This window comes from Liolophura sinensis, chromosome 10 (assembly GCF_032854445.1).
Source record: "Liolophura sinensis isolate JHLJ2023 chromosome 10, CUHK_Ljap_v2, whole genome shotgun sequence".
In the NCBI taxonomy this organism is placed as follows: Eukaryota; Metazoa; Mollusca; class Polyplacophora; order Chitonida; family Chitonidae; genus Liolophura; species Liolophura sinensis.
The window spans coordinates 4237369-4252478 of NC_088304.1; the positions used below are offsets into that span (position 1 = coordinate 4237369).

Here is a 15110-nt window from a genome sequence, read left to right on the forward strand (position 1 = left end):
AAAGAATGTTTCAGTGTTGTAGAACACAACTAACACAATCATCTGATTACTGCTTTCCTTTTTTTTATACATTTTTTTCCTTTTTCAATTTTTTTCAGAAATAAAAATCCCTCACACCTATTTACAAACAAAATCAGATAAATATTATTCCTAATCTGACAATTAAAATCTTTCCCCTTTAATATATAAACGTATGTATATATATGTGTATATATATATATATGTATAAACATTTATAGAGTAGAACATTCTGAAGGCTATTTATTATCAATTAAAATCAGTGATAAATGAAAATGTAGGATGAAACATTCGCAGTTTCAAACAATCTTTTTCAACAGAAAATGACGCAAGAAAAAAAATGGTACATGAAGCAAATGAGCAATAGCTCTGCCATTTCTCCTCCTGAAATTCACACGCAAACAGAATTGAAAAAGTTCACACATGTGGGTTCTTTAAAAAAAAAAAAAGAAAAACTAAATAAAAAAGCTATAATTTACATAGACAGAATAGCAATGGAATAAATGCACCAACAGCCACAAAGACTGGCAGGAGCATGGTACTGGTGTCGTCAGACGCATATGGATCCTGCGCTTTTGGCCCTGATGGACGACGACGTTTTGACGGCTTCTGTTCCACTGGCTCCTCCTCTTCCTCTTCCTCGTCATCACGGCGATTATCAGCACCAGGCAAGGGAGGTAATTTTGGAACATCTACAAGTCAAGAGAAAGCGGTTCAAAAATGTCTGTTATAACACCACAAATGGTGCAAGGGAGCACCCAAACCCCAACCACTCCATGGTGCAAGGAAACAGTTAAAACCCCACCCACTACATGGTGCAAGGGAACACCCAAAACCCCAAACATTCCTAATGTACAGACGCACAAAGTATTTGGCGATTGTTGATACACAGGTAGACACACCAAGTTTCCAACAGCTCTTGATATAAACACACACCACTATCTGACAGCTCTTCACATAAACACACACTACTATCTGACAATTCTTGATATAAACACACATCACTGTCTGACAGTTCTTGAAATAAACACACACCACTATCTGACAACTCTTGATATAAACACACATGACTTTCTGACATCTCTTGATATAAACACACACCACTATCTGACAACTCTTGATATAAACACACACGACTGTCTGACATCTCTTGATATAAACACACACGACTGTCTGACAACTCCTGATATAAACAACACCACTGTCTAACATCTCTTGATGGAAACACATGCCACTATCTTCTTGATATAAACACACACTAAGTTTCTGACAGCTCTTGACATAAACACACACCAAGTTTCTGACAGCTCTTGACATAAACACACACCAAGTTTCTGACAGCTCTTGATATAAATACACCCGTGTCCTTAAACTCCTGATTGTTGTTCATACAATAGAGGCTGATATCAGGGAACCAGAATGCTCTGGGTAAACCAGAGACCTCTGGGTGAGTTACCGACTCACATGGTCATACACAAGGTCATACACAAGGTCAGGATTGAGCCTGCATTACAAATGTCTTGACACAAACTTTAATGCGAAGACATCAAATATTTCCCAACTCTTATTGTAAAGACATATAATTTCAATGTGATGTTTCTACTTTGGGACAGAGGTCATACAAACTAAACCGCATCCATTCAACAATGGAATGTGGAGTTTAAACTCTTTTGTCATTAAAGGTAAAAATGTTTTGTCAACAGTAATTTACAAATATGTGTTACCGTCTTCGGGAGACACAAAAGACACCTCTTTCCCTCAGGCACTTCTCTTTTTAAGTTCGCAAAAGTTCAGTTCCTCAATTTTCACCATCATTCATCAAACTCTTTCTAAGTAAATATAATCCAAACCTGCAGCGCAATATTTTTCACAGGTCACATGATGCAGTGGCATTTTCATAGCGTTACAGATAAAAGAGTTTTAGAACTCCAAACTCCCCCCCCCCCCCAAATTACTGTTTAGGAATAAAGCTAAACATAAACAAGTTACTTACCATCAATAGTACCCTTCATTACATATAAGGCATTGACCTTGGGATTGTCAAGGTCACCCTGCAATAAACAGATCAAAGGACATATTGGTAATGACTCACACAACTTGTACACGATCATCTTAAAGCTGAACAGCTTAGACAATTCATGTCACCGTTACACACGTAGGTATACCTGTACATGCTCTATAACAAGGAAATGGTTCATTCAAAGTTTATGGCCTCAGATTACAAGAAGAATTCTATTTCAGGAGGCATTGTGAAACCAGTCTTGATATGATTATCTAAGAGCTAATTTTCACAAATTCAATGATTTTCATGTTTTTATTTTTACTTTTATACCCTTCCCTGACATTGAAAGAACATTTATTCTCCTCCCACCCACCCCTACCCCCTCCCCAAAAATTAAAATTGGAATTAAAACGTGTGTGGCCTTACTGAACCAGAAGGTTACCTTTATAAATTCTACACTAAGCTTTCCGTCGAGCTGCGACGTCTCTCCGTTCACTTTTAATTTCCCATTTTTAACGGAAAACGGAACAATTTCATCGTGGGCGACACCACGGCCCACTTTGCCATATATGTCCAGCTCATCCACAACTGTGTGTTCTCCATTTAAGACCACATCAAATACCTACAAATGAGAAAAATATACAAGATTATAATCTGTTCACACAGTGTTAACACAAAAAAAAAAACTAGGTCATGATTCAATTGTTTCTATACATGTTGGCAAAAATAAATGTTCCCTAAACAAAATATATGTGTGGTTGGAAAAAAGTGTCAAGTGCATCATGTTAAAACTGGTGGTATTATCATGATCAATTTCTGAAATGGAAAAAAACAGTCAAATGTGTGTGCACGAGTGCTTGGGGTTTAAAGTCGTACTCAACAATTTTTCAGTCATATGACAACGAAGGAATCCTTAGGGTGTATGTAATGTGCCTCCTTGTTGCAGGACAGATTTCCACCGCTCTTTTATCTAGTGCTGTTTCACTGAGACGATTTACTAAAGGCAAGTAAGGCGCCCCAACCGAGCCATTATACTGATACGCGTCAACCAGTTGATGCGATATCCCCTTCCTGCTGAACACCAAGCCAGGAAGTTACAACTTTCTCTTTTAAAGTCTTGGGTGTGACTCGACCCAGTTTTGATCCTGGATCTACTGCTCCCGAAGCGGACGAGTCAAATGTGAAGTTTGCGAAAACTGTCCACACAAGGGAATAGATCAATGGACAGATTACAAAGAGTTTGGCCACATTTACATTGTCTTGATCTTTTATACCAGTAACTGTAGACTATTTGTCCACAAGAATAAAGAACAAGACACACATCTGAATATTTAAAGGAATGACAACCACCATCAGTAAATACCATCAGCTTACAGGTATATTTGTTGCATCCACAATTTTTTCTGTTTTCATTTTGGCTGTGAATTAATCATCAAAAGCCAAAGCCATCAATTTATCAATTTCCAATTGACAGCGCTATGGCAAGCAAAATGCAGCAATCAACAACTGGATTTTTCAAAATTGTGCTCGTTTCATCAGTATAAACATAATAAGTGTCACCTCATGATATAATGAACAATAATTTTATCTATGACTCTATTTAGAATGCGTATGTATGTTGTTTAAAGTTGCTCCTTTTCATGTCGCGTTACAAATGTTTCTGAAGTTTGTTTGGAATGCACGATGATAGCACACTGGACAAGCGTTAGCAGAAACCCGCATCTCACTGATATGTACATCTTCAGTTTCAATCGTAGTCTAAGTTGATTATGCAGCCGACTTTTACAAAACTGCTTACTGGGACACATAAGCCACATCACCAGCCACGCCCTCCCCCACCTCCCTCACCAACACACTTCCTCACAATACCTAACCTTACTTTGTACCAACGAACTAAAAATACGTGTTTCATAACATACAAAGAAAAAATATTTCATGACATTTGCTTGCCTCTAAAAGCACACTTTTGGGGAGGGGGAATTTTGAGGTTATTTACAGCTTGTATACATGGCTACAGGTAATTCTAACAGATATTCAGTTAATACACTGTACATGAGCATCATTATCCTATACACAGGAGTATCAAACACAGTTATGTATAAAACCTGATCTTAACACCAGCTGTGCTGTGATAATTACAATTCCATTCATGCCATGAGAGCATGGCCTATCACAATAAAGAGTCGTTTAACATTTCATCGTTTTACCTGGGTACAACAAGATTGATATTCATGTACACAGATTTGGTTATCTAATACATGTATGCTCATCTGTGACATGTGCCTCTGGGTTTCCAGTCACACAGCTTTAAATACCAGTGTTTTGTTTATTTATTTATTTATTTATTTCACTGTTTTTCAAAGCCATGCTCAAGAATTTTCCAAAGATACGAAAATACAAAATGGTGGTCAGTTTCATCAGTGGTGCACTTCGGAGTGCCCGGGGTAAACCTCTGACCATGGTCAAGTTACTGATGAACTTTCCCACGTGTGAAGTACAGAAATGTACGTCACAATGGTGGAACACAAGTTGGCTTCACTCCTCAACTAATGTTAGAGGTGCGCAAACATGAGCTTCAACGACCTCTTATTATCTCTAACACCCCCCATACAGTGCGAATGAGGGAAATAACGTCCCTGTTTAAGGCCAGATTTGAACCTGTATTTGTGTGTGATGGCGATTGTATTTATTTATTTGATTGGTGTTTTACGCCGTACTCAAAAATATTTAACTTACACGACAGCGGCCAGCATTATGGTGGGAGGAAACTGGGCAGAGCCCTGTGGAAAACCACGATCATCCGGATGGCAATTGTAAGGTTAGCACCTTAGCCACTAGGTCATGAACTGCTCCATACTTGTCAAAATAGCATTCAACGCTGCTCAGATTTACACAACCTATACCTTAAATGAAAAAGCAATACAAACTGTATGGAATTCTGGTTTCAAGTTTTCGTAACAAAGAAAAATGGTTTTAAACATCGTCATTTTCTTCAAAAAATTCGGGGAGCATCCAAAGTCCTGACATGTTTCAGGCTTGTCCAATGAAAAGCCTCCTTTCCTCCTGTGACATCATTGTGACATCATTGAGCTTAAGGTTTTACTCCTACTATATGACTCACATGCATTTCTAGTCTCAGCTAAATACATATATATATATATATATATATATATATATATATATATATATATATAGAATCATGAAAATTGTGGATTTAAGAACTGTAAATGCCAATTCTAAAAAGGAAGAGTCTGGGATGTACTAGATTTGATTCTTGTTTTATGCCGTACTCAAGAATATTTCACTTATACGGCAGCGGCCAGCATTATGGTAGGAGGAAACCAGTCAGAGCCCGGGGGGAACCCACAACCATCCGCAGGCTGCTGACAGACCTTCCCACATACGGCCGGAGAGGAAGCCAGCATGAGCTGGACTTAAACTCACAGCGACCGCATTGGTGAGAGGCTCCTGGGTCATTACGCTGCGCTAGCGCGCTAACCAACTGAGCCACGGAGGCCCCCGGGATGTACTAGAGGGCCACATCTTACCTACATGCGTGGCTGTAGGCTGCCAAACTGTGTCTGGAATCCCATGTCCTGAGGAGCTACTGGGCAAAGCAAACATGTTGACGTTTGTAATCTGACTCCCAAGCCTTCAATGTTTAAGTATTAAATACTCAAATAACACTCATTGCTGGCACAAAATTGAGATATTTCATATAACCTTAAGTACATCTCTAAAATTTAAGATAAGGCTGTTTTTTTCTTTTAAGCATCAAAAGTTTCTGGGCAAAATCTTGGGTGATTTTCCGAACTCCTTACAGCACATGCGCTGTTCTCAACGTATACGCTGCATCACTACACCCACTCGCAAACTCTGTACTGAAATCTTGACAAAGCCACGGAGGTCACAGTGATGAGGCAGAGGTGATGTCAGAATACACAGAAACTCAACCTTTGTCTCTAAGAATACTTTACACACATGCAATGTCTTTATCTAGAGTATATACAACATGACTCTGACCAACACTTGATTCTAACCATCACCTGTACGTATAAGCCTCGGAAAATCTGGGACCAAACCAGGTCGGATCGTATTAAAGACCTTAAAAATGGTACTTGTGGTCGCCTCGCTCGACACTCAGCACTGAGTGATTAGAGCAACAAAACAAGACTGGTTAGCTCCGTGTCATGTCTGGTTTCTTCGGCATGATACATGTATATAGTGGGGCAGCACTTAGGCAGCATGGACTCTCTCTGTTACAAGAAAACACAGCATATCTACCCACACCTAATGACTCCTCGTACATACATAAGTATGTAAACAAGCCTACAAACAAAGCTTGTTTACAGGTGGTAATGACGTAAAACGAGCACATGCATTGCATTCAAAGTATGTAAGCTGTGCCACAAACATCAAACTGGCCATGTCGCCATAACATGCTGGTTACAGTCATTACAAGTGTGCTCAGCTGATGAGGATAGTGTGTCATGCCATTAGACGTGCCTCACAAACAGCGCAGGTGAGTCCTCATACAAAAGGACGCATCAGTCAGAGCAATGCTGACTTATTGATCGGTGATCAGAGATCAATGGGAGGAGTCAGCAAATCTGATGAGATGAGTTCCTGCTGCCACGCCTTGTAATGCAGTACACTCAGTTTCAGGCCAAGATGCTTTTATTGTTTTGTTTCTGTTAGCCACAGTTTTGTTCGCTGATTTGGTCAACTTCTGCTGGGGCCTCTTACAATAATAATAATAATGATAATGTTGATGATAATAATAATGATGATGATGATAATAACAGTGATGATGATAATAACACTACTACTAATACTTCATTTTCTGAAGGCCATCAAATAGTTACATAACCAATCTTTCCTCATACACACACACATTCACACAAAAGGTTACTTACAAAGTCTATACAGTTTATATAAAATACAGATGAACCTGATATAAGATGATCAAAGACTATATACAACATAGTGCATCACACTGTCAGAAAACATACCTACGATATGTCATCGGCAAAATTGACATATCCTGTCAACCAACCATTGTCCAAAATACTCATACTATGTATTTTCTGAAGGTGTGGAAGCAGCTCCTGTAGTTGTGAAGAAATGGTGACAATCATGAGCTGCTTCCTATGACATACATGTATTTTAGATATCAAATTCTTAGAACTCCTTCTAAACTACTACAGATGAACAAAGTTTGGCAAATTCTTCCCAAAGATATAGTGTTATATTTAAAAAATAATATCTGGTAATTTTAACAAGGGATGGTATATAGAATACAGAAAACTAATCAAAAAGGACTAGACTGATCATCTGAATTATGTTTTTGGGTGGGTTTGGGTTACCAATATTGCAAAAACACTGATATTCTGTCGGTACTTTGATCTTAAAGCTGAACTATCCTCGTTGATCAAATTTTTCTCACCAAATTAACACAGGATATCCTTGAGGTATCTGAACCATGGAGCCGAAGTGATTTAAGGAATTCAATTCGCCAGATGTTGTAGAAAAACCATTTTTTTTTGGCTGATAGGTTGAGTTTTATGAAGTTTGATATTCTCTACACATTTAAATGTATCTGCCCTTGATGTCCCCCTAGTTTATGACGTTACATTGCAGCAATGCCACTTTGTGCGGCAATGAACTGTGCTAATTGCACACCAAGTTATGATGGGATTGGTTTTTATGCCTCCCATCGGACCCCTCCATGTGACGAAAAATGGATAATTACCATGTGAACAGACCATTTCGTCACGAATAAGCACTCAAAATTATGCCCCAACCATTTTGAGGAGGCGTGTTTTGACCCAGCTTACAGGTTAAAAATGGGGTTAGAATTGGATTTCACAGCGGAATGGAAATTAAAAAATCTGCCGACAATTGAAACCTGAAGCAGTACTATTTTAAACATTCCTGGTCACAAAAGCAGTTTTTCTGTCAAATAATGTGGATCAAACACAATGTAGCCGACACTATGCCTTTAAACCAGAGTTCTACTGTTATGTCACACATATTTGGCACATTAGTGCCATTCAAGGGCAGACAAGCGATGTGAGTCTTTTCTCTCACAATTTTTGCTGTTAACTATGTTTTTAATTTCTACAAGTAAAACAACTCACCAGATGCTTTTTATTATTTTTTTTGTTTTCATAAGTTTTTCCCATATCACAGGTATACCATTCAGTTAAGTAAAGTGAGATATTAAACTGGGACAGTTCACCTTTAACGTGATCGTTACCATGTTCAAAGATAGACAAGTAGCCCTATTGTGCCATAAAGGGGCGACCAAAATTCTGCACTGGGACATCAGTCATTTGTAGGCTGAAAGCTCCCTATTAAATCATCAGTGTAAAAATAGCCATCATGGTATGTGCATTTCTACGCCAATTCATTGGTAGTTCCAGATTGTGCTCACATCTGGTTTCACTTAAGGTATTTGAGGTGTAAAAGCAGCATAAGCTATTTGAGGTGTGAAAGGGACATAAGCTATTTGAGATGTGAAAAGGACATAAGCTATTTGAGGTGTGAAAGGGGCATAAGCTATTTGAGATGTGAAAGGGACATAAGCCATTTCAGGTGTGAAAAGGACATAAGCTATTTCAGGTGTGAAAGGGACATAAGCTATTTGAGATGTGAAAGGGACATAAGCTATTTGAAATGTGAAAGCGGCATAAGCTACATGAGATGTGAAAGGGACATAAGCTATTTAAAATGTGAAAGCTGCATAAGCTAGTTGAGGTGTGAAAGAAACATAAGCTAGTTGAGGTGTGAAAGGGACATAAGCTATTTGAGAGATGAAAGGGACATAAGCTATCTGAGATGTGAAAACGCCACCTGCCAGTTGAGGTGTGAAAGAAGCTGTAAGCACCGTTAAAAATTACAGATATAGCCGTTCTGATGTCTGACCACAATGGGTCACACTTCACCCTGATAGAAGAATGGACTGATCAGCATCAATGATTTTCGCTATTCGGTGGTCCTCCTGTACAAAATGGAAGAGGTATATCCTGTATGCATGCAGTGGCAGTTTTTTACCCAGAGCAATGCCAATATCACTCTATGTCAAGTCAGAGCTACAAAACACAGGGTCATAATGCAAAGGGTTAGATTTGAGATCTCAAAGTAAAAGTCGGTAACCTATCTAACCTCTAATCTAATCTTTAGATTGACCATTACATGGGGATGTACTTTCCGCTTTACACTGCATTTTGACAGTTTACTGTCTAAGGGAAAGGTTTCCTAGTTCAAGAGTCCCAGAAGTCAATGTGTGTATACTGTTTGTGTTTCATGTTTATGGCATGGGCTTTTGAGTTGATGGACCATACACAGACTACGTGTCCAAGCAGAGGAAGAAACAGCAGGAATTAAATTTAGGCACTTCACCCCATAACCATGACAACCAAATGTACAGCAGGACACAATTCTCATATACCGCTAGAGAATGGTTTATAAATGTACAACATGCTTCAGTCATGTTGGAGACCAGCCTTGCCGACTTCAATATAATTCCTCCTGAAAACAATTATGGTAAGCTTCAACTCTCACCATACTTTACCAAGACATTTAACACAACATGACATGAGTTTTGGGAAATGAGTCCCACAGCAAATCTGTCATCCTGTTTGCAAAGACAATAGGGAAGGGGTCTGCCGGGTGAAGGTTGGGGGATTGCGGGGGTGATTGGGCAGAGGGCGTTTGACTTGTAGGGGTGACTTGTATAATCTAAATACACTGGCTGTTGGTTGAAAGTAGTCGAAAACACCATATACATGGCGGCTCAGTCTACAGTCACAGACGTGCAAGTTTGTCTCAATGGCGTGACACAGATAGCGGCCCCACCTATCTCCAGCTACTTACATCTACGTCGTAATATCTCCCCTTACATTCACCACCCAAATTTTTTTTCATGATAATCCAATAAAGTATTGTTTCACACGTGAAACGCCTTCAGGCCATGACCCACCATCGTGTTTTCAGACGGCTGCCATGTATTTAAAATGGGTGAATACAATTTTGGGAGCGTACCCAAAAGCAGACTTTTGTACTTTTCTTTTCTCAAGTAAGTCTCGTGCATTATTTTTGCAGCGCAAGTTTCAATTTTGTGGAATTGGGTTATTTATAGTATAATAATTTGGAATATCTTAAATGTAGTCAACTACAAATTAACGAGTCCAGTCATTGACGATTCAAGTGTTCATGTGACCCTGTCAAACTACAAGGCAAATGGCAGCTGCTTTGAAAACACGACAGAAAGACATGCCCTGGAGGCATTTTACACGTGAAACGATACTTTACTGGTAATACTTTAGTTTATTACCATTAAAGAAATGTGTGTGGCGAATGGAAAGGAAGATGTTACAACATGTATTTAAGCAGTTAGTGGTAGGTGGAGTGATTATTGGGGCCGCTACCCGCGTCACACAATTTCTCACATATTTCTCAACAGTCAGTGTACTTGGACTATGACTTGTACAGAGGAGGGGTGCATATCTTACCTTTTGATTTGGGGACGTGAACCAAACTTCACAGAATTTCAACACGATTACATAATCACCGTCCTCTTTAATGGAATCTCGTATCCAAACGTGGAGTAGTGGTACCTCTCCGTCTGGTACAGGATTTGATCTGGTGGGACAACCCTCTGGATCATTAAGGTTTTACCGTAATCAGACGGGATGCCGTTTTTCAGTTTGTCACTCTGATATTTGATGCCGTGAACATCGGTGTGTGCCTCCCCACCCGAGTTTACAGCCCAAATTACATCTCCTATCGCAAGAGTTTGACTAAACAGGGAGAGGGACACACCACAAACTAAACAGTGCGCAGCGGTTATTGACGAGACACCGCCCCATCTTAGCACAAACTAAACTTGCCACGGAAAACATGTTGCTGCAAACCACGTTCCCACTCGGGCTTACTTCCTAGCGGAAGTTGTCAACGCCGGGTCCCGTCATGCGCACTGTTGCTCGTAGTGATGCTATACTCTATTGCATAGAAAAAATTACATTACATAGAAATTACATGGACCCCCACCCCCCACCCCCACCCCACAAAATTCGAAGAAAATATACCGTACTGCAAATGACCTCAAATTTCGTCCATGATTAAGTTGTTCATTTTTCCAGATTGTGAGAGGTCTATTGATCTTCAAAATGTGATAGAATGGCATCCTACTGGTAGAATGCAAGTTTCAGCACCAAAAGTTATTTTTATATCTATTTATTTATTTGATTGGTGTTTTACACCGTACTCAAGAATTTTTCACTTATGCGACGGCCGCCAGCATTATGGTGGAGGAAACTGGACAGAGCCCGAAAAAAACTACGACCATCCGCAGGTTGATGGCACACCTTATTTTTATACAGCATTTAAGTTTGCCCCAGAAAAAGGATATCTAACGGTCAGTTACAGTATATTTATATTGCAGGTATTTGTGCAATAATGTTAGGAATTATATACAATTATTGCGACAGGTAACGCAATTAGCTGATATACTGGCTGATCAAAGGCCTTCACGCCTCATCGCTCATCTGTCAGCCACCTGCGTATGTTGCCCATACGTGTTATGTTTATACGTCGTCTGTTCTATTTATCTCCCTCTGCAGAGTCTACTTAGCGGGCGTATTGGTCGTAGCAGTCGAGATTTTGTTTCCTTCAAAAAATGTAGTTGTCTTGTGTTACAGTTCATAGTTTTGCAGTGATATCACGGCTGCTCTTAGCCAATCATGAGCACACGTGACTTAAGTGCTGGAGGTGAAAACAAAGCGAATTTAATCCCCGAGAGAAATACGTTAGGTATTTAGGACAATTTTAGCTCAAAAAATGTAAAATATTCTTTGTGGAAAAGTAATCATAATGTGTCCAGCCTTCAAATATGACAGTTTGTGTCCTTAAGTACTGTATATTTAGGAATCGGTAGAACTCGGCATTTCGCCCAGTTAGCTCCATGTTATTTTCACCTCCTGCTTCCGGCCAGGAACCTGGGTGCCCGAAACTATGGATATGCAGATACATCAGTAGCTTACACATCGGCCTGTTACAATGTCAATTGATCCCGCTAATCTTATCAATCATACTTGAAGAAGCTTAGGCTTATGGATATTTACAGCACTGGGCCCCGCCCAGCCGTGTGAACCTAGGCCCAGTAGTTTGAAAATGTACTAGGTAATACTGGTATCAAGTCATATTTTGTATATAAATTTTTAGCCAAACTCATCAGCCACTAGAGATCTCGAAAGTCAAAGTATAACAGCAACAGTTTTAGTTCATATTTGATATAATGGTACATTAGTTTTTGTTAGGCTAAGTACAAAATTGAATACTAAAAGTCATGGCTTAAAGTTATATCTGGTATTAAGTCTTAAACCAGTTTTGAATAACCGAGCCCAGAGCTGAAGTCAGGACTCCACGTGATTTATAATGCCGTGTTTATGTGAAGTTTAGCGGAGGGGGGGAGGGACGCTTCTATGGATTTCATGTCCATATATAAAGGCCTATCCGACAGAGTTTGCTAATTACGCTAACGATATCCAAAACGATCGACCGGCATTATAAATAATAATAAAATTATTAAAAATAATTTAATACCATTTTAATTCCACACATCAGGTTGGAGTTTTCTGAAAAGTTGTAACGTTTGCGCTACAAGAGAAAAAGTGAAGATCTGAAACTTTGATGTGATGAGTGCTTTCCGATTCTCCACAATATGTGGTGTATACAGCCTCTATAGCATTTGTGTTGTTGGGAGAGACCAGTTTTCGTGGATGTTCTCGGCTGACAGCCCATATACACGTGTCGCTTCTCTCCGATCAGTTCATCGACTAATTAAAGCGAACGAGCTTACCTCCTCTTTTACGATTTTTTAACGAGTTACACCCAAAACTCTGCGTATCATGGCACGTATGTTATTCACACCTATATTCATAGACAGAACGATAATCAGAGCGCGTTGCTGGACATAGTGAAAAAATCAGGGTAATTTCCATATGCAAGTTTTCCTGCTAACGGATTACTTGATTTAAGGATTCACACCGATTGATATGTTTGATGCGAGAAAAGTCTGAATAATGAAGCTTGCGTGCATGTGAACGGCGGAAAGCACGTGTCAGCCGACGTTTTGCCGTGATATATATTGCATACTTCACGTAAAGTTCAGTATTTTTATATATTTTTTTATTTTTTCAAGTGACATATTTTTTTCTTGAATCTGATTGATTCATCTATACCTTATAAGGCCACTTACAGATACTTTTTGTGAAGTTTGATTAATTTCTAATCAGAAAAACTTAACTGTTGGCATCAAAAGTATTATTTTTATATAGGCCCGTACCATGCTTCTGAACCTGAGATGAAATACATCCCTATGCCTGAATGAGATCTAAAGTTGTTTACGCCTAATTAATTATGTAGTTGAATGGTCAGGGGGCCTTAGTAGCCGAGTTGCTAGTGCAGTTGCTGGTTTCCTCTCAGGTCGTACATATAAGAAGGACTGACAGCAACCTCGAGGGATTGCGGGTTTCCCTCGGGCTCTACCCGATTTCCTCTTACTACAATGCTTTAGTCTGTGGCGTAAAACTCTAAACAAAAAAAAAATAAATAACTTTGAGAGACCACGAGTGAAATACAAAACAGACATTCGTAAACCAGTCATCAACAGGTATGGACGTTCCAGGCCAATAATCGCAAGGCCGATTCCCAAAACGACCTCTAACACAAACCATCAAAGAACAAAGAAGGCACTAAATTAGGACGGAAGCAATCAACAGTTTTCAGTGATGTTGAAAAAGCGCAAGGTATGTCCCAGGAGAAAATCAGTATTCTGGTCGTGTACCATGCTAGTGCATAAAAGAAGTCCATGATAAAATATGTAACTCAGTTGCGCCAATGTGGCGATCTAATCCAACACGATGAATACATCGCAGATTGTGTTAAGCGCAGTTAACACAATCGTGAAACAATCGTGAAGGGATTCTGGACGCTCTGTACAAATTTACTTACAAGAGCTTTATAGTTTTTGCAGTATGACGTTTATTGAAATCGTCACATATATAACACACAGAATCTAACAAATGCTAAAATGTGATATATGTACCCGCCATGCAGGCAGGACACATAGGTATATTGGTGTCCAAGTTAGGATAATTTGCAATGTCAAAATTGAAACTATCCATCTTCTTGTAAAGTCTACAAGACAGGCAACCGTTTTGGTCTTTGTAAAAATCTAGGTCCAGATAAGATGTACCTTTTGGGGAGTATGTGGTTTCTTTAAATCCAGGGAAGTTCAACATACATGTATATCTTTCTCAGCCTTTGCAATATAGATTGTTTAAAGCTGGCAGATCATCAATATACCTTTTAGTGAATGTGAAAGATTGGGCTGGGTGAGGATTACTCCTTAAGAGTTTCTGTATATAGCCTAGTTGTATTCATACGACGACACGTATAGATCAGTTAAAAGGGAGAAAAACGTATCCATCGAAATACCTACATACACTGTCGATATATGGTTTCCGCGAATTTCACGTAGAAGTTATTAATGAGAAATTCCAGCAACTCGATGAACAACTAAATATCCCATGAATGGTAATCCTTGTACACGTAGTGGAACTGAAGAACGTTTTGTTGCCTTTGACGTTGATGTAGCGGTGACCAGTTTTATTGAACACCGATATAATTATTGGTGAAATTCTATCAATTAAATCTGTGTGAGGAACAGTAGCACCGAGACTGGCGAAATATATATATATATATATATATATATATATATATATATATATATATATATATATATATATATATATTGTGTTATCTTTTGAGTTGTATTAATACTTCACTTTCTAGTACAACATTGAGCATTGTCATGGGGCTTTAAATATTGAGTTGTCGGAAAAGCCTTTGTGCAATCCGTCCCTGCATTAATTTCAAAGACTAGATTGTTTAAAGACAAGAGTGGATCATGTTTAAAGCACATTATATGTAGTTTATATGGTCTGAATGGAAATTATACAAGATTGAAAAATTCAGACTTCTGTCCCTGCATGATGTAAGCTGGCATCACCAAACTAAAATA

At 39.0% G+C, this 15110-nt stretch overlaps 1 protein-coding gene across 1 annotated transcript; it reads right to left on the reverse strand.

Annotated features, from left to right (window-relative positions):
• Window positions 1-290: 290 nt before the first annotated feature.
• Window positions 291-10955, reverse strand: LOC135476820 (malectin-B-like). The gene is given in 5 exon segments (XM_064756952.1): window positions 291-710; window positions 2012-2069; window positions 2463-2642; window positions 10537-10607; window positions 10610-10955. Coding segments are annotated over 5 exon segments (615 nt in total). The 5' UTR covers window positions 10692-10955; the 3' UTR covers window positions 291-486.
• Between the last annotated feature and the right edge of the window lie 4155 nt (window positions 10956-15110).